Source organism: Haliotis rufescens, unplaced genomic scaffold (assembly GCF_023055435.1).
Source record: "Haliotis rufescens isolate VD_foot unplaced genomic scaffold, xgHalRufe1.0.p SCAF_30, whole genome shotgun sequence".
In the NCBI taxonomy this organism is placed as follows: domain Eukaryota; kingdom Metazoa; phylum Mollusca; class Gastropoda; order Lepetellida; family Haliotidae; genus Haliotis; species Haliotis rufescens.
This window is the reverse complement of record NW_025964002.1, coordinates 5952565-5975406: the sequence shown is the minus strand read 5'-3', so window position 1 is coordinate 5975406 and position 22842 is coordinate 5952565. Positions and strand designations below refer to the sequence as shown.

General features: G+C 43.2%; 1 protein-coding gene across 3 annotated transcripts in view; it reads right to left on the bottom strand.

Annotated features, from left to right (window-relative positions):
• LOC124143260 (D-aspartate oxidase-like) overlaps nucleotides 1-22842 on the bottom strand; it is a 42833-nt gene that overhangs the window by 5663 nt on the left and 14328 nt on the right. For 2 of the 3 annotated variants that reach the window (XM_046512163.2, XM_046512165.2), the window contains exons 2-7: nucleotides 22260-22477; nucleotides 14614-14725; nucleotides 11589-11668; nucleotides 9544-9609; nucleotides 6824-6878; nucleotides 704-805 (exon numbers count right to left, since the gene is read on the bottom strand). In XM_046512163.2, coding sequence (XP_046368119.1) covers nucleotides 704-805; nucleotides 6824-6878; nucleotides 9544-9609; nucleotides 11589-11668; nucleotides 14614-14725; nucleotides 22260-22450 — 606 coding nt within the window. In that variant the 5' untranslated portion in view covers nucleotides 22451-22477. The remainder of the gene's footprint in view (nucleotides 1-703; nucleotides 806-6823; nucleotides 6879-9543; nucleotides 9610-11588; nucleotides 11669-14613; nucleotides 14726-22259; nucleotides 22478-22842) is intronic. The other variant, XM_046512166.2, reaches the window with a different exon arrangement.

Genomic DNA, 22842 nt, shown 5'->3' with positions numbered 1-22842 from the left:
TAACTGTAGTGCATCGCTCGTGACCCATTTTGAGTTAGTGAGTGAGTGAGTGTGGTATTAATGCAAGTCTGCAATATTGCAGCTACATTACTTCAGCCTTTCATGAATGGACCTGGGACCTGGGCCCATTTGCACAAAGCTATCCTAGCGCTAAGATAATTGTAACTCCCATACTCTAACATAGGCTTACGATAGACTTAGCGCTAACATCGCTTTGTGCAAGTGGCCCCTGGACCGTACAAGCTGGGCTGAGTTAGTGAGTGAGTATGGTTTTACGCCGCTTTTAGCAATATTCCAGCAATATCACGGCGGGGGACACCAGAAATGGGCTTCACACATTGTACCCATGTCGGGAATCGAACCGGGGTCTTCGGCATGACGAGCGAACGCTTTAACCACTATGCCACCCGACCGCCCCTAAGCTGGGCTGAAGGTATGGACAACGTCCTGAAAGATTTCAACCGTAGAGCTTATTGTGATTTCACAACACAAGCGTTTGTTGAAAGACTCCTAGGTCACACGATACAGAAATGTGGTTCATAATGTTTATGTCATATACTGTCAGATAAACGAGGACACAAACAGACAACAAACGAAAATAATTCACTGTTTCAAAAATTCTCCTGTTTCAAGTATGTCAACTCATTCAGGAGACAGAGGTGAGATATGCATGGGATTATGTCTGAACCACGAGATGTACAACCTTCACCAGTTGGCCCCTGACTGCCCGGATGTTAGTGTCACCAACCAGTTGCCTGGCACCGAGACCACAGCAATTAATCACGACGTCACAGACCCCACACAACTGAAATATACAACACAACTCGACATATATTGAATGCATTGTAACACATTGAAGACATGGCCACACATTGAAGACATAGCGACACATTGAAGACAGCAACACATTGAAGACATAGTGACACATTGAAGACCTAGCGACACATTGAAGACATAGCGACACATTGAAGACATAGTGACACATTGAAGACAAAGCGACACATTGAAGACATAGCGACACATTGAAGACATAGTGACACATTGAAGACCTAGCGACACATTGAAGACATAGCGACACATTGAAGACATTGTGACACATTGAAGACATAGCGACACATTGAAGACATAGCAACACATTGAAGACATGGCGACACAATGAAGACACAGCGTCACATTGAAGACACAGCGACACACTGAAGACATAGCGACACATTGAAGACATAGCGACACACTGAAGACATAGCGACACACTGAAGACATAGCGACACATTGAAGACATAGCGACACATTGAAGACATAGTGACACATTGAAGACATAGCGACACATTGAAGACATAGCGACACATTGAAGACATAGTGACACATTGAAGACCTAGCGACACATTGAAGACATAGCGACACATTGAAGACATTGTGACACATTGAAGACATAGCGACACATTGAAGACATAGCAACACATTGAAGACATGGCGACACAATGAAGACATAGTGACACACTGAAGACATAGCGACACATTGAAGACATAGTGACACATTGAAGACACAGCGTCACATTGAAGACACAGCGACACACTGAAGACATAGCGACACACTGAAGACATAGCGACACACTGAAGACATAGCGACACATTGAAGACATAGCGACACATTGAAGACATAGCGTCACGTGGAAGACATAGCGACACACTGAAGACATAGCGACACATTGAAGACATAGTGACACATTGAAGACACAGCGTCGCATTGAGGACACAGCGACACAATGAAGACATAGCAACACATTAAAGACATGGCAACACAATGAAGACATAGCGACACACTGAAGACATAGCGACACATTGAAGACATAGTGACACATTGAAGACACAGCGTCACATTGAAGACACAGCGACGCATTGAGGACACAGCGACACATTGAAAACATAGCGACACACTGAAGACATAGCGACACACTGAAAACATAGCGACACATTGAAGACATAGCGACACGTGGAAGACATAGCAACACACTGAAGACATAGCGACACACTGAAGATACAGCGTCACATTGAAGACACTGCGACGCATTGGAGACACAGCGACACACTGAAGACATAGCGACACATTGAAGACAAAGCAACACATTGAAGACAAAGCGACACATTGAAGACATAGCGACACATTGAAGACATAGCGACACATTGAAGACATAGCGACACACTGAAGACCCAGCGACACATTGAAGACATAGCGACACATTGAAGACGCTGCGACACACTGAAGACATAGCGACACATTGAAGACATAGCAACACACTGAAGAAATAGCGACACACTGAAGACACAGCGACACATTGAAGACACAGCGACGCATTGAAGACATAGCGACACACTGAAGACATAGCGACACATTGAAGACATAGCAACACATTGAAGACACTGCGACACATTGAAGACAGAGCGACACATTGAAGGCATAGCGACACACTGAAGACACAGCGTCACATTGAAGACACAGCGACGCATTGAAGACATAGCGACTCTCTGAAGACAAAGCGACACATTGAATACATAGCAAACACATTGAAGACACAGCGACGCATTGAAGACAAAGCAACACATTGAAGAAAAAGCGACACATTGAAGACATAGCGACACATTGAAGACATAGTGACACATTGAAGACATAGCGACACATTAGGACATAGCGACACACTGAAGACACAGCGTCACATTGAAGACATAGCGACACATTGAAGACAGCGACACATTGAAGACAGCGACACACTGAAGACATAGGGACACATGGAAGACATAGCGACTCATTGCAGACATAGCGACACATTGAAGACATAGCGACACATTGAAGACATTGCGACACACTGAAGATATAGCGACACATTGAAGACATAGCAACACACTGAAGACATAGCGACACACTGAAGACACAGCGACACATTGAAGACATAGCGACGCATTGAAGACACAGCGACACATTGAAGACATAGCGACACACTGAAGACATAGCGACACATTGAAGACATAGCGACACATTGAAGACACTGCAACACATTGAAGACAGAGCGACACATTGAAGGCATAGCGACACACTGAAGACACAGCGTCACATTGAAGACACAGCGACGCATTGAAGACATAGCGACTCTCTGAAGACAAAGCGACACATTGAAGACATAGCAAACACATTGAAGACACAGCGACGCATTGAAGACAAAGCAACACATTGAAGAAAAAGCGACACATTGAAGACATAGTGACACATTGAAGACATAGCGACACATTGAAGACATAGCGACACATTAGGACATAGCGACACACTGAAGACACAGCGTCACATTGAAGACATAGCGACACATTGAAGACAGCGACACACTGAAGACATAGGGACACATGGAAGACATAGCGACTCATTGAAGACATAGCGACACATTGAAGACATAGCGACACATTGAAGACATTGCGACACACTGAAGACATAGCGACACATTGAAGACATAGCAACACACTGAAGACATAGCGACACACTGAAGACACAGCGACACATTGAAGACACAGCGACACATTGAAGACATAGCGACACATTGAAGACATAGCGACACATTGAAGGCATAGTGACACACTGAAGACACAGCGTCACATTGAAGACACAGCCACGCATTGAAGACATAGCGACTCTCTGAAGACAAAGCGACACATTGAAGACATAGCAAACACATTGAAGACAAAGCGACACATTGAAGACAGCAACACATTGAAGACATAGCGACACATTGAAGACATAGCGACACACTGAAGACATAGCAACACATTGAAGGCACAGCAACAAACTGAACACATATAGGAATAGATGAATGGTTTCTTGGTTGTCAGGTACCCCAGTTGTCATAAACATCAGTTGTCAGATACCCTAATTGTCAGATACCCCAATTGTCAGATACTGCAGGTGTCTGATATCGCAGCTTTCAGATATCACAGTTGTCAGATATCGCAGTTGTCAGGTACGCCAGTTGTCAGATATCGCAGTTGTCAGTAACCCCAGTTGTTATTTTTAGCTGTAGATTAACTCACAGTTCGCTTGAATATATGTTTATTTATCCACTTGCACATGTGTCACAGGCAAAAAAAGTGGAGTTTTGCCAATCTGGAGTGTAAGATTATAACACATGCATAACGTGTATGATATATCCCGTGTATCATGTAACTGTAGTAATTATTCATGTATTCCTACAGTTACTTACAATATGTACTTTACAGTTAAATCAATATAGTTGTACAGTATATCTAACCAAACATGCGACAGTGTATCGTGATGTATGTTTTACTAGTTGGATGTGATGCCAGTGTTATTTACTTATGTAAGTGATATGTTTATTCAAAACATGCAGCGAGAAATTGTGATCACTTTGATCACACAGCAACACGTTGATCATGCAACAACACTTTGATCATACATCAACACTTTGAACAGACAGCAACACTTTGATCATACAGCAACACTTTGATCACACAGCAACATATTGATCACACAGCAACACTTTGATCACACAGCAACACTTTGATCATACAGCAACACTTTGATCATACAGTAACACATTGATCACACAGCAACACTTTGATCATACAGCAACACTTTGATCACACAGCAACACACTGATCACATTTCACTGCGTGGGGTCATGTACTGTCCCATTCGGTTGTCAGCTGCAACTACCATCTCTGTCACGTACAGAGATTCAGTCACGAAGTCACGGAACACTCCATGCATCCGGCTGGGGCACTAGAGGTTGAGAATTTATCAGTGCTACACACACAGTCACCGAAATATGTGGGCTATCGGAATAGAGTAGAACACACACACACACACACACACACACACACACACACACACACACACACACACACACACACACACACACACACACACACACACACACACACACACACACACACACACACACATATACACACATATACTCTCACACACATATACACACATACATACACATATACACACATACTCATACATATACACACATACACACATACACACACACATATACACACATATACATACATATATACACACATACATACACATATTTTTTTACAATTATAAAAATCCTGGATCCGCTTCTGGGTAGCAGGTCAAGTTATGTGGGTTCAGGTGTAAATGTCTGCTCGGCAAACATTAAAGTCAGTACATCTTATGTGCATACCTATTGGAAAAGCGCAAGTCATTCTGTATAAGGTCTGTACAGGCTGTACAGCCTATCCTGTAACGGTGAATTAATTATTCGTATGACTGTATCATATATCACCTGAAACTGGAGGTTTATGTCGCCAGCATTCAACTGTCCAAGCTTAACATACTGGTATTTACGGTGGTACGTGTCAAATGCATCTGTATTTCTGAATCAATTTGCCGCCAATGTGATATTTCAGAAATCTCATACACATATTACAATGCAATTTATCCTATTTGTGGCATATATTCTCATTTATAGTTGAACGTGACCCACAACGGTCGACCATATGTATGCACAGCGTATCACTCGGTGAATGAAGTCGTTTTACAATTATAATACTGTGTCAAAGTTAGTGTGGTAGAAATATTACAGTTATAACACAGGGTGTCAAAGTTAGTGAGGTAGAAATATTACAGTTATAATACAGGGTGTCAAAGTTAGTGGGGTAGAAATATTACAGTTACAACACACGGTGTCAAAGTTAGTGATGTAGAAATATTACGGTTATAACATAGCGTGTCAAAGTTAGTGATGTAGAAATATTATAGTTATAACATAGCGTGTCAAAGTTAGTGAGGTAGAAATATTACAGTTATAACACAGGATATCAAATTTAGTGGGGTAGAAATATTATAGTTGTAACATAGCGTGTCAAAGTTAGGCGGGAAGAATATTACAGTTATAACACAGGGTGTCAAAGTTGGGGAGGTAGAAATATTACAGTTATAACATAGCTTGTCAAAGTTAGTGGGGTAGAAATATTACAGTTATAACACAGGGTGTCAAAGTTAGTGGGGTAGAAATATTACAGTTATAACATAGCTTGTCAAAGTTAGTGAGGTAGAAATATTACAGTTATAACACTGGGTGTCAAAGTTAGCGGGGTAGAAATATTACAGTTATAACACACGGTGTCAAAGTTAGTGAGGTAGAAATATTACAGTTATAACACAGGATATCAAATTTAGTGGGGTAGAAATATTATAGTTATAACATAGCGTGTCAAAGTTAGGCGGGAAGAATATTACAGTTATAACACAGGGTGTCAAAGTTAGTGGGGTAGAAATATTACAGTTATAACACAGGGTGTCAAAGTTAGTGGGGTAGAAATATTACAGGTATAACACAGGGTGTCAAAGTTAGTGGGGTAGAAATATTACAGTTATAACACAGGGTGTCAAAGTTAGTGGGGTAGAAATATTACAGTTATGACATAGCGTGTCAAAGTTAGTGGGGTAGAAATATAACAGTTATAAATATAACACAGGGTGTCAAAGTTATTGGGTAGAAATATTACAATTATAACACGGGGTGTTAAAGTTAGTGGGGTAGAAGTATTACAATTATAACACAGGGTGTCAAAGCTAATAAGGTGGTTATATTACAGGTATACGAAGGTAAAGCCACGGGTAGTGGAGCAAGACCAGGGTCATAATCCGGGGAAATCTTGGACTCCCACGAAATGCAGATCCTGACAATTGAGGGACATAACTCTAATATATTGATGCATCAATATAGGTTCCTTTGATAAAACAATGCCTTTGTCAAGTTGGAATAATAAGTACAAAGTTTCTTACTTCTTGCAGGGAAGAAAGTTTTCGTCTCTGCATTTTTCCTCCTTTATCAACAATCCTAGAATATAAGACAAAAACAGCATCATGGTGATCTGAATTATTTCAAATTTATGGAATACAGTAAATACCAAATGTAAACAACAACAAAGTTTCAAAGTATTGATGATTATTTAGAGAATAGCCAACGAGTTACGAGGACCTACGTATTATCTCTCAAGGAATATGTAAGGTGAGTTGAGTGAGTGAATGAGTATGGTTTTACGCCGCTTTTAGCAATATTCCAGCAATATCACGGGGGGGGGAGACACCAGATATGGGCTTCACACATTGTACCCATGTCGGGAATTGAACACGGGTCTTTGGTCTTTTGGCGAACGCTTTAACCGCTAGGCCACCCTATCGCTCCTAAGTTGAGTTAAAATGGGTTTAGCGTCGCGCCCAAGATTATTAGATTTATATAGCAACGTTCATGCAGGTGTGTGTATGCGTGCGTGCGTGCGTGCGTGCGTGTGTGTGCGTGCTTGGAATAGTCCGGACTCAGCCCACTGAGATACCATGCCGCAGTTTAACATAAATACCCCATTCAGACACAGTATAGATTCCAAGCCGACCAGTCCTTGTTTGAGACCCTTAATGTAATCTTAAAACGTCTTTTGGTATGGAACCTAGGATCTTCCGCTCTCCGGGCGGACGCTCTACCATTAGACCACGGAGGCGGTCCCAGGGATATGTAGGCCGTGAACCTTTGGTGTAAGACTTGCACGCTTCTTTTGGAGGGACAGATAGTCCGTCCTTCCTTGTTTCGAGAAGGTTATGGTGTAATTCGCTCACTGACAATTCAAGACAACAAACGATGAAAAACGTAGATGTTAACCTAAACATATTACGTCAACGCCGAAGAATAACCAGTCTCGATAATCCGATTATCCTCCGAAAAGATTCCATTTGGCGTAAAATGCAAAATAGCAGGGAAATTATATGGATGGATCACTAAAAATTAGTGATGACACCAGGTGTTTGCAAAGAGGGTAAGCTTATACGACGCCATATCGCTTCAACTGACATATCAGCATAGAGAATAACAAATTGTACATGTGCATATACTCTTCAAAAAAAAAGAAACGCAATACGGATATTTTTTACCATAAAAGCAAAATTAGCGCTCCAAGAGGTGCAAAATAAAGAGGTTTAATGTGTTGTTGTGTCAGTGACAAATTTCCCGGATCAAAATGATCACAACAAGGACATGCAAACCATTAGTCGGGGAACACGTTCGATTCGGGAAAACGCACCTAGTGCATTAATAGCACTATGAACGGTATTTAAGGTGCAGGGTTTTTGATTGCCTGGCATCTGCGTCAATCGAACAGTGACAGTTCAACAACATGCCAAGGTTAACAGAAATGTAAAGAAACAACGTCATAGGCCGCTTGCAGGCAGGGGAATCCCGATCAGCTGTAGCCAGGGTTTTCAATGTAGCGCCCAGCACCATACTAAGGCTATCGGATCGGTTTCAACAGCATGGGTCAACACGTGATCGGCCAAGGTCGGAACGACCGAGAGTTACCACCCCCGCCCAAGATCGCTAGGCGGGATAGACGGACCCCAGACGCTGCAACAGTTGGCTTTTGCGTTGCAGGCAGAGTGGGCTACCATCCCCCAGGATGTGATTCGCATACTCGTCTCTTCCATGGGCAGAAGATGTCAGGCCGCTATCGATTTAAACGGGGGACAAATACGCGTTATTGATGATAGCTGACCTTCTTCTTGGACTTTTCCTATGTACCGGTAACTAAGATGACTACAATCACCAACATTTTGGCTCAATACCTTGTACGGTTCCTCGTATTAATGTTTTTTCCTACGTCACACAAATCTGGTTTTGCGTTTCTTTATTTTTTTTAAGAGTACATATGGGATAATTATCACATCATTATGGGTAGTTTTAAGATATATTTTTGTGAAACCTAAAGGTGAGTGGTACTGAAGTCTTGATCTCTTCCACCCCAAGGATGCTGGCTCACATCTCTTTATTTTGTTTAATAATATGTCACAACAAACCATAACCTCCCAGTTGAGACAGGTCGCTGGACTGGCAGTGCCAGAGAAAACAGACTGTGTATTTTACGTGACTCTCCCGCCGTTGCGGACGAGTTTCATAATATATTCGGCTACGAAGCATACCATTATTATAAATTATTGTATATAACACAAAAGTATTTAAAATTGCCAAACATATCAACATATAAACGCCTATTTTGTACTTTCAATTCTTAGAGAATGAAAATGTTTTTTTCAAAATGTATCAGCAAAATATTCAAAAGTTACAAACTCACAAATTATAGTTGCCATTCTTATGTCATGAGCAATTCGCTGTGCAGAGTTGCGTCCCTTGGGCACGCCAGAGACATTTGATTGTGGGTTCGAATCCCGGTTCGCCCCGATTATGTTTCTTGGTTTGTCAGCCCCAAACTGGTGCTCTTGGGTTTCATCGAAGTTGTAAACGTCTGAGACCTGCATCACTTCGGGCTTTCCTCCCACATTAAGCTGACACGCCGCGATATAACTGGAATACTGTTAAAAGCGGCGTTAAACCCAACTCACTCACTCACTCTTATGTCATGCAAATGAATAATAATGTTCTACTTTGCTACTTGCTCTTGTACCGACTGTGGTGGCCTCTTTAGAGAAATAAAGACACGAAGTAAGTATTCATAGTTTACCTTGCGGCAAGCCACTTGAGGTACCTTTTCATTTCTGTGATGACAGTCGTATAAACATAGCCGTAACTGAAACAACAATATTACCATCATTATTCTTTCAAGACTAAATAGCATAACTACAATGGTAATTATAATCATTGATGTCTACTTTAAACTGCCAGGTTGTCTTTACAAGCACCTGGAGGGGCGGTCGGGTAGCCTAGTGGTTAAAGCGTTCGCTCGTCACGCCGAAGACCCGGGTTCGATTCCCGACATGGGTACAATGTGTGAAGCCCATATCTGGTGTCCCCCGCCGTGATATTGCTGGAATATTGCTAAAAGCGGCGTAAAACTGTACTCACTCACTCACTACAAGCACCTGGCGCACGGTTCGAATAGTTGTCTACTGCGCCGCAATTCGCTCTGCAGAGTCGCGTCCCTTTGGCACGCCAGAAACCTATGATTGTGGGTGCGAACCCAGGTCACTTCGATTATGTTTCTAGGTTTGTCAGCGCCTTACCAATGCTTGTGGGTTTCTCTAAAGTGGTAAACGTCTGAGACCTGTATCTCTTCGGGCTTTTCTCCCAAGTTAAGCTGACACGCCGTGATATAACTGGAATAATGTTAAAAGCCAAGTTAAATCCAACTCATTCACTCTCCCGCTTGTTTAAAGCAACTATAATAGTTATATGGCGTATAATTCTGTGAGTGAATGAATGAATTGGTATATAGTTGCTTTTAACAATATTTCAGTTATATAACGACGTGTCATGTTAATATGGGTGAATTGGTGCTTATCTAAGACGATTATCACTTAAGCAATACCCACGATCACGCTGAACAACCAAGAGTCATAATCAGGTAGTATCTGGAATTCGAACCCAGGACTGTGGCATCCTAGAACGCCTAACGCATCGCGGTTCCTGAAACGACTGGGTCAACCGCGACTGTGATGTACTCGTACGTCAACCAGGTGAAACTTCAACTCCTCGTGTTAAATCATCTAAAATTTGATCCACAAATATCTGAAACTCGCTTGAATTATGAAGACATAATGATGGACATGCTAAAAATAGGTACATAATTCCCTCGACACCATAGTTCCTTGTAGTTGCAGGGGGGTGTTAAATTAAAAATGCGACAAACACTAGAAAAATGGGTCTGAGTGAGTGTTAATCATAACACACACATTAAATGTTTTTCTGCATACCACGTACTTGCTGTATCGCAATATCAATTTCAATTTAAATTCAATTTCAAAATGATAAATGTATGAATGAATGAGTAATTGGCAGAGATTATAATTTCAACATGGCCGCCGTCGGGGCCATGTATTAAATCAGATTGGAATCCTGTGAGCACATCTTAGAAACACCATAGTTAGGTTCAATCATAACAAGGTTCAGCTCCACAAGCCTTGTAGTTTCAAAGAAGATGTAGACAATGCATTAACACTAAAATGGATTGGTGAAGTTCACAGGTCGTTGATAAGAAATTAAAATAAACTGCCGGTCAAAAGAAAGTATACACCCAGGAACCCGTCATTCGATGATGTATTTGATACTCGTATCATACTTGTGTTTTGAAGCTTAAGTTTGCCGTGTTCCGGCGACTTTTTCAGCCTACTAACGTTTGGATCACGTTTATAATTTTTAGGATAAAATCAAATTTTCGAGTGTATACTTTCTTTTGCCCGACAGTTTATACTACAAACGTGTTGTATGTTATTCCGCATTGTACACACTTGCTTTATATCAAATTGTATAATGATACATGTAGAAATTGGCTGCTTAAAGAACTAAAAATATATTTTCAATATGGCCGCCATGGACATGTTTAAAATTGGATTGAATTTCAGTGAACATGAAACACTATAGCTTTAATCATTCTAAGCGGAAAACAATATGATATATTATTCCACATTCCACAGGCTTGGTCGCGTTTCAATTTTAATACAGATACATGCACAATTGTCTGAGTGAATGCCAAACAGATGGACATGTTGATAAGCTCTTGTATTCAAACACGGGTTTTTGTACATCTCTAGTGCAATCAATCTATATTACCGTTGATTGAACTTTAAGCTAGACATTTCCTGCTGGGAGAGTCGTCGGAAGTGCAGCACGATATCCTCCAGAACCCCCTCCTGAAACACGCAGCTGGTACCGGAGTGTGACAACGGGGAACTGGACATATGCATATAATCATGGTCGTGAATGTAAACATGGTCGTGAATGTAAACATGGTCGTGAATGTAAACATGGATGTGTATGTAAACATGGTCGTGAATGTAAACATGGTCGTGAATATATACATGGTCGTGAATGTAAACATGGGCATGAATGTAAACATGGTCGTGAATATATACATGGTCGTGAATGTAAACATGGTCATGAATGTAAACATGGTCGTGAATATATACATGGTCGTGAATGTAAACATGGTCGTGAATGTAAACATGGTCGTGAATGTAAACATGGATGTGAATGTAAACATGGTCGTTAATGTAAACATGGTCCTGAATATAAACATGGTCGTGATTATATACATGGTCGTGAATATATACATGGTCGTGTATGTAAACATGGATGTGAATGTAAACATGGTCGTGAATGTAAACATGGTCGTGAATGTAAACAAGGTCGTGAATGTAAACATGGTCGTGAATATATACATGGTCGTGAATGTAAACATGGGCATGAATGTAAACATGGTCGTGAATATATACATGGTCTTGAATGTAAACATGGTCATGAATGTAAACATGGTCGTGAATATATACATGGTCGTGAATGTAAACATGGTCATGAATGTAAACATGGTCGTGAATGTAAACATGGATGTGAATGTAAACATGGTCGTTAATGTAAACATGGTCCTGAATATAAACATGGTCGTGAATATATACATGGTCGTGAATATATACATGGTCGTGAATGTAAACATGGATGTGTATGTAAACATGGATGTGAATGTAAACATGGTCGTGAATGTAAACATGGTCGTGGATGTAAACATGGTCATGAATGTAAACATTGATGTGTATGTAAACATGGTCGTTAATGTAAACATGGATGTGTATGTAAACATGGTCGTTAATGTAAACATGGATGTGAATGTAAACATGGTCGTGAATGTAAAGATGGTCGTGAATGTAAACATGGTCGTGGATGTAATCATGGTCGTAGATGTAAACATGGTCGTAAATATAAACATGGTCGTAAATATATACATGGTCGTGAATGTAAAAATGGATGTGAATATAAAGTTAGGTGTCATCATAGATCATAGCCATGTGAATATAAATAGTATTTTTTGTTATAAAGGCAGCATAACCCAGAACACAGTTGTAAAACAAATATCTTTCTTTGCCCATAAAAAGTTCCCTATTTTTTCTTATTATCCATAATAAAATATTCTTGGTTTATATTTGCATGTCTCGCTTAAGAAATAATGACACTTTTAGAGGTATTAGTATCACTTTGAGATATCAGTTGTGTTGAGAGATAGTTATAAAAATATTCTTGAATAAGCCGTTTTCGCTCACAATTTGATATGGACATAGCAACACAATATGATATTCGTCTTAAATTTGACCACTATCACACTTTTTATCTGTGTGACAAACAACGAAATTAACACAATATGCTTATTAAATCCTCATGTGGCATACGTTTTGATATAGACTTTTCAGGTTCCTGTGATTTATAAGAAGGATATGTTCACAAGAATGGTGAACTAACATCAGGATTGTTTAAATTACGCAATGAAAATATATATATTACCACAGTTTTGAACAAGAAATGTCCTGTTTGGAATAGTACATTTCAACATGGCATGTTCAATTTATATTTCCATTTTTTAACATCTGATAACGATGTTGTTTTGTAAGAGTCCACACCAGTATTTGACAATTCTTGGACGTGAATGTATGCATCCAGGATGTAACCATCCAGGGTTGCACTCCCGGTTATAATTATATATAAATAATTAAGATAAATGCAAGTATATTACTGTACATGAATTATATATGATTATGGAAGTGTTAAATTGAATATGATATGAAATGATGTGAAGTAATTAGTATGTACCAATTATGTGTTTTTGAATGTACTCACATTGTAAAACAGTATAACACGAGGAGCGCAGGTGGCGGCCAATAATATTTAATTAATTGGTTTTCTATCAAGAATGACAGGGTGCAGAGTACGGGGAGGAATATGAAATCTCGGTGTCAAGTAGAGAGTTAAGGTTGTCACGAAACAGCCAAGGTGATTTAAGAGAAATTATTAGATAAGATTAACTATACGAAATGTACAAGAAGGGAACCGGTCCGACCCCCGTAGTTGCAAGTTAGAAAATATATCAAGGACTTAAAAGGAGGGATTAACCTGAGAGTACGAGGTCAAAACCTCGGATAAGTCACTAAGAAGCTGTTTAACTACTCAGTCTTCATAATAATAAATAGTTTTAAAGCATGAGAACCAGAACGGACTCACGTGCTGGTCAACCCTGTGACATCATATTAATTTATCATTAGAATGATGTAGAAAAGTTTGAAGGATAAAACGAGGTGGAAAATCGTCATTCGGGGAGAACGGTTTGCTGGACACTTGCGCTCCTAGGTAACTCAGATTGCTGCCAGCACGTTTGTGTGGTATCTGTTTTACTATATTAAAACCGTTTTAATAAAACTCATCTCAACTTTGAACCAAGTTGTTTTATTCCTGCTGTGGTGTCTCCTGATTGCGAAGACCAAGAAAAAGGACCCCGGTTACAAGGAATTAAAACTTCAGAAATCACAAACGTGATCACGCCTTTAAATTACGTATACCTAACCTGCTGGGCAAAAGAAAGAAACCCTCTTGGAAATTGGATTCTCATGAAACCTAGAAAGGTTATCAAAACAGTCGCCGAACCACTACACCGTTAGGTCCAAATCACAACTGTGATAACTGTATCGATGCATCGCCATCGAATAACTATGTCTTGTTTGTCTCATGATTTAGCCACCTACAAACGTGGGTGTATACTTTCTACTGCCCGTCACTTTTGTTATACTTTTGCTACATTCTGATCTCAAAGTCGCACTTCGGGTGTGTCCAGAAGAAGGTAGCCGGAGACGAAGCGGGTACCGGACTCTGATGACGCCCCTGACGCCGCCAGTGAGAAGAAATGGTCTCTGGAGTCCATTGCCCAGCGTCTACAAACAATACAACAGACCATGTCAACAAACACATAATACACTGGACAATAACTACAAACACACTACACCAGACCATGTCAATGAACACACAATACATCAGACCATGTCTACAACCACACAATACATCAGACCATGTCTACAAACAATACACCAGACTATGTCAACAAACACACAATACACCAGACCATGTCAATAAACACACAATACATCAGACCATGTCTACAACCACACAATACACCAGACCATGTCTACAAACAATACACCAGACCATGTCAACAAACAATACACCAGACCATGTAAACAAACGACAATACACCAGACCATGTATAAAAACACACAATACACCAGACCATATCAACAAACACACAATACACCAGACCATGTAAACAAACGACAATACACCAGACCATGTCTACAAACACACAAAACATCAGAACATGTCAACATGTCGGATGTGACCTCTACGTGTGCACCCACAACACACAGCTCGGAGGTGACCTCTACGTGTACACCCACAACACACAGCTCGGAGGTGACCTCTACGTGTGCACACACAACACACAGCTCGGAGGTGACTTATACATGTACACACACAACACACAGCTCGGAGGTGATGTCTACATGTACAACCACAACACATAGCTCGGATGTGACCTCTACGTGTGCACACACAACACACAGCTCGGAGGTGACTTATACATGAACACACACAACACACAGCTCGAAGGTGACCTCTACGTGTGCACACACAACACACAGCTCGGAGGTGACTTATACATGTACACACACAACACACAGCTCGGAGGTGATGTCTACATGTACAACCACAACACATAGCTCGGATGTGACCTCTACGTGTGCACACACAACACACAGCTCGGAGATGACCTAAACATGTACACCCACAACACACAGCTCGGAGGTGACCTCTACGTGTGCACACACAACACACAGCTCGGAGGTGACCTCAACATGTACGCAACAACACACAGCTCGGGGTCGACTTCTACGTGTGAATCCACCCACAACACACAGCTCGGAGGTGACCTCTACGTGTGCACACACAACACACAGCTCGGAGGTGATCTCCACGTGTAAACACACAATACACAGCTCGGAGGTGACCTCTACGTGTGCACACACAACACACAGCTCGGAGGTGATCTCTACATATACACACACAACACACAGCTCGGAGGTGACATATACATGTACACACACAACACACAGCTCGGAGGTTACCTATACATGTACACACACAACACACAGCTCGGAGGTGACCTCTACGTGTGCACACACAACACACAGCTCAGAGGTGATCTCTACATGTACACACACAACACACAGCTCGGATGTGACCTATACATGTACACACACAACACACAGCTCGGAGGTGACCTATACATGAATACACACAACACACAGCTCGGAGATGACCTATACATGTACACACACAACACACAGCTCGGAGGTGACCTATACATGTACACACACAACACACAGCTCGGGGGTGACCTATACATGTGCACACACAACACATAGCTCGGAGGTGACCTATACATGTACACACACAACACATAGCTCGGAGGTGACCTATACATGTACACACACAACACACAGCTCGGAGGTGACCTATACATGTACACACACAACACACAGCTCGGAGGTAACCTATACATGTACACCCACAACACACAGCTCGGAGGTGACCTCTACATGTACACCCACAACACACAGCTCGGAGGTAACCTATACATGTACACCCACAACACACAGCTCGGGGGTGACCTATACATGTACACACACAACACACAGCTCGGGGGTGACCTATACATGTACACACACAACACACAGCTCGGAGGTGACCTATACATGTACACACACAACACATAGCTCGGAGGTGACCTATACATGTACACCCACAACACATAGCTCGGAGGTGATCGCTACGTGTGCACACACAACACACAGCTCGGAGATGACCTATACATGTACACACACAACACATAGCTCGGAGGTGACCTATACATGTACACACACAACACACAGCTCGGAGGTGACCTATACATGTACACACACAACACACAGCTCGGAGGTAACCTATACATGTACACCCACAACACACAGCTCGGAGGTGACCTCTACATGTACACCCACAACACACAGCTCGGAGGTAACCTATACATGTACACCCACAACACACAGCTCGGGGGTGACCTATACATGTACACACACAACACACAGCTCGGGGGTGACCTATACATGTACACACACAACACACAGCTCGGAGGTGACCTATACATGTACACACACAACACATAGCTCGGAGGTGACCTATACATGTACACCCACAACACATAGCTCGGAGGTGATCGCTACGTGTGCACACACAACACACAGCTCGGAGATGACCTATACATGTACACACACAACACACAGCTGGGAGGTAACCTATACATGTACACACACAACACACAGCTCGGAGATGACCTATACATGTACAACCACAACACACAGCTCGGAGGTGACCTATACATGTGCACCCACAACACACAGCTCGGATGTGACCTATACATGTGCACACACAACACATAGCTCGGAGGTGACCTATACATGTACACACACAACACATAGCTCGGAGGTGACCTCTACGTGTGCACACACAACACACAGCTCGGAGGTGACTTATACATGAACACACACAACGCACAGCTCGAAGGTGACCTCTACGTGTGCACACACAACACACAGCTCGGAGGTGACTTATACATGTACACACACAACACACAGCTCGGAGGTGATGTCTACATGTACAACCACAACACATAGCTCGGAGGTGACCTATACGTGTACACCCACAACACACAGCTCGGAGGTGACCTCTACGTGTGCACACACAACACACAGCTCGGAGGTGACTTATACATGTACACACACAACACACAGCTCGGAGGTGATGTCTACATGTACAACCACAACACATAGCTCGGATGTGACCTCTACGTGTGCACACACAACACACAGCTCGGAGGTGACATATACATGAACACACACAACACACAGCTCGAAGGTGACCTCTACGTGTGCACACACAACACACAGCTCGGAGGTGACTTATACATGTACACACACAACACACAGCTCGGAGGTGATGTCTACATGTACAACCACAACACATAGCTCGGATGTGACCTCTACGTGTGCACACACAACACACAGCTCGGAGATGACCTAAACATGTACACCCACAACACACAGCTCGGAGGTGACCTCTACGTGTGCACACACAACACACAGCTCGGAGGTGACCTATACATGTACACACACAACACACAGCTGGGAGGTAACCTATACATGTACACACACAACACACAGCTCGGAGATGACCTATACATGTACAACCACAACACACAGCTCGGAGGTGACCTATACATGTGCACCCACAACACACAGCTCGGATGTGACCTATACATGTGCACACACAACACACAGCTCGGAGGTGACCTATACATGTACACACACAACACATAGCTCGGAGGTGATCGCTACGTGTGCACACACAACACACAGCTCGGAGATGACCTATACATGTACACACACAACACACAGCTGGGAGGTAACTTAAACATGTACACACACAACACACAGCTCGGAGGTGACCTATACATGTACACCCACAACACACAGCTCGGAGGTGACCTATACATGTGCACACACAACACATAGCTCGGAGGTGACCTATACATGTACACACACAACACACAGCTCGGAGGTAACCTATACATGTACACACACAACACACAGCTCGGAGGTGACCTCTACATATACACCCACAACACACAGCTCGGAGGTGACCTCTACATGTACACCCACAACACACAGCTCGGAGGTAACCTATACATGTACTCCCACAACACACAGCTCGGGGGTGACCTATACATGTGCACACACAACACATAGCTCGGAGGTGACCTATACATGTACACACACAACACACAGCTCGGATGTGACCTATACATGTGCACACACAACACATAGCTCGGAGGTGACCTATACATGTACACCCACAACACACAGCTCGGGGGTGACCTATACATGTACACACACAACACACAGCTCGGAGGTGACCTATACATGTACACACACAACACATAGCTCGGAGGTGACCTATACATGTACACCCACAACACATAGCTCGGAGGTGATCGCTACGTGTGCACACACAACACACAGCTCGGAGATGACCTATACATGTACACACACAACACATAGCTCGGAGGTGACCTATACATGTACACACACAACACACAGCTCGGAGGTGACCTATACATGTACACACACAACACACAGCTCGGAGGTAACCTATACATGTACACCCACAACACACAGCTCGGAGGTGACCTCTACATGTACACCCACAACACACAGCTCGGAGGTAACCTATACATGTACACCCACAACACACAGCTCGGGGGTGACCTATACATGTACACACACAACACACAGCTCGGGGGTGACCTATACATGTACACACACAACACACAGCTCGGAGGTGACCTATACATGTACACACACAACACATAGCTCGGAGGTGACCTATACATGTACACCCACAACACATAGCTCGGAGGTGATCGCTACGTGTGCACACACAACACACAGCTCGGAGATGACCTATACATGTACACACACAACACACAGCTGGGAGGTAACCTATACATGTACACACACAACACACAGCTCGGAGATGACCTATACATGTACAACCACAACACACAGCTCGGAGGTGACCTATACATGTGCACCCACAACACACAGCTCGGATGTGACCTATACATGTGCACACACAACACACAGCTCGGAGGTGACCTATACATGTACACACACAACACATAGCTCGGAGGTGATCGCTACGTGTGCACACACAACACACAGCTCGGAGATGACCTATACATGTACACACACAACACACAGCTGGGAGGTAACTTAAACATGTACACACACAACACACAGCTCGGAGGTGACCTATACATGTACACCCACAACACACAGCTCGGAGGTGACCTATACATGTGCACACACAACACATAGCTCGGAGGTGACCTATACATGTACACACACAACACACAGCTCGGAGGTAACCTATACATGTACACACACAACACACAGCTCGGAGGTGACCTCTACATATACACCCACAACACACAGCTCGGAGGTGACCTCTACATGTACACCCACAACACACAGCTCGGAGGTAACCTATACATGTACTCCCACAACACACAGCTCGGGGGTGACCTATACATGTGCACACACAACACATAGCTCGGAGGTGACCTATACATGTACACACACAACACACAGCTCGGATGTGACCTATACATGTGCACGCACAACACATAGCTCGGAGGTGACCTATACATGTACACACACAACACATAGCTCGGAGGTGATCGCTACGTGTGCACACACAACACACAGCTCGGAGATGACCTATACATGTACACACACAACACACAGCTGGGAGGTAACCTATACATGTACACACACAACACACAGCTCGGAGGTAACCTATACATGTACACCCACAACACACAGCTCGGAGGTGACCTATACATGTACACCCACAACACACAGCTCGGAGGTGACCTATACATGTGCACACACAACACATAGCTCGGAGGTGACCTATACATGTACACACACAACACACAGCTCGGAGGTGACCTCTACATGTACACCCACAACACACAGCTCGGAGGTGACCTCTACATGTACACCCACAACACACAGCTCGGAGGTAACCTATACATGTACACCCACAACACACAGCTCGGGGGTGACCTATACATGTGCACACACAACACATAGCTCGGAGGTGACCTATACATGTACACACACAACACACAGCTCGGAGGTGACCTATACATGTACACCCACAACACACAGCTCGGGGGTGACCTATACATGTGCACACACAACACATAGCTCGGAGGTGACCTATACATGTACACCCACAACACACAGCTCGGGGGTGACCTATACATGTGCACACACAACACATAGCTCGGAGGTGACCTATACATGTACACCCACAACACACAGCTCGGAGGTGACCTATACATGTGCACACACAACACATAGCTCGGAGGTGACCTATACATGTACACACACAACACACAGCTCGGAGGTGACCTCTACATGTACACACAACACACAGCTCGGAGGTGACCTCTACATGTACACACACAACACACAGCTCGGAGGTAACCTATACATGTACACACACAACACACAGCTCGGGGGTGACCTATACATGTGCACACACAACACATAGCTCGGAGGTGACCTATACATGTACACACACAACACACAGCTCGGAGGTGACCTATACATGTACACCCACAACACACAGCTCGGGGGTGACCTATACATGTGCACACACAACACATAGCTCGGAGGTGACCTATACATGTCCTCACACAACACATAGCTCGGAGGTGACCTATACATGTACACACACAACACACAGCTCGGAGGTGACCTATACATGTACACACACAACACACAGCTCGGAGGTAACCTATACATGTACACCCACAACACACAGCTCGGAGGTGACCTCTACATGTACACCCACAACACACAGCTCGGAGGTGACCTATACATGTACACCCACAACACACAGCTCGGAGGTAACCTATACATGTACACACACAACACACAGCTCGGGGGTGACCTATACATGTACACACACAACACACAGCTCGGGGGTGACCTATACATGTACACACACAACACACAGCTCGGAGGTGACCTATACATGTACACCCAGCACACAGCTCGGAGGTGACCTATTCATGTACACCCAGCACACAGCTCGGAGGTGACCTATACATGAACACCCACAACACACAGCTCGGGGGTGACCTCTTCATGTACACACACAACACATAGCTCGGAGATGACCTAAACATGTACACACACAACACACAGCTCGGAGGTGACCTATACATGAACACCCACAACACACAGCTCGGGGGTGACCTATACATGTACACACACAACACACAGCTCGGGGGTGACCTATACATGTACACACACAACACACAGCTCGGAGGTGACCTATACATGTGCACACACAACACACAGCTCGGAGGTGACCTATACATGTATACACACAACACACAGCTCGGATGTGACCTATACAAGTACACCCAATACACAGCTCGGATGTGACCTGTATTGCTACACCCACAACACACTTGAGAACTACAAACATGGCCAGACTGATAAAGCGATGGTTGACACATGTTTAATTCCTGTACATTTGTGTTGAATATGGACTGTTATTTCATTTTGTCAAATATGTTTAATATTCCTATTTATTATCATCATCACTCTCACCAAATATGTACATTATCATCCTATGTGAATACTATAATTAATCACCATTGCTTTAATGTATGAGAGGCTAAATGATAAATATCGATTGTAATTAATGTCAGTATTCTCATCAGTCAACACGTACTTGAGTTTAGCCTTTGGTACGCCATCGATGTGGTTGATGTTTGGTCGGAAGTGACCTCCAGCCCCGCTGCTGGTGGTATCGTCGTCAAACTTTTCGGCGACGACGGTGAGGTCAACGCCAGGGACAGTCTCCAGGATATTGATGGCGGTGGAGAGGCCAACAACGCCAGCCCCTACAACTGTCACCTTCATCGTTGACTACAGCAACTGTAAATGGGCCTGGTTATAAAAAAATGCAAATTGAGTTAAGGAGTAATTATTTATTTTAGTCACATCTGTGTTTGTTAATATATGTATGTACTGGTGCTGATACAGATGTGGCTGATGCTATAAAAGACAGTCAACACAAGCAGATTTCAAAACACACTCTACTCATGATTTGGTTCAGTGAAGCGTTCAGTAAAGGCCTGCCTCATTTCAGGGTTCAACCAACATAAAGCTGTCACAGGGGGCATGGATGGCCCAGTCGTCTAAGGCCCCGCATTCGCTGTGCAGAGTTGCGTCCCTTGGGCACGCCAGAAACCTATGATTGTGGGTGGGAATCCCGGTTCGCCTCAATTATGTTTCTAGGTTTGTCAGCACCA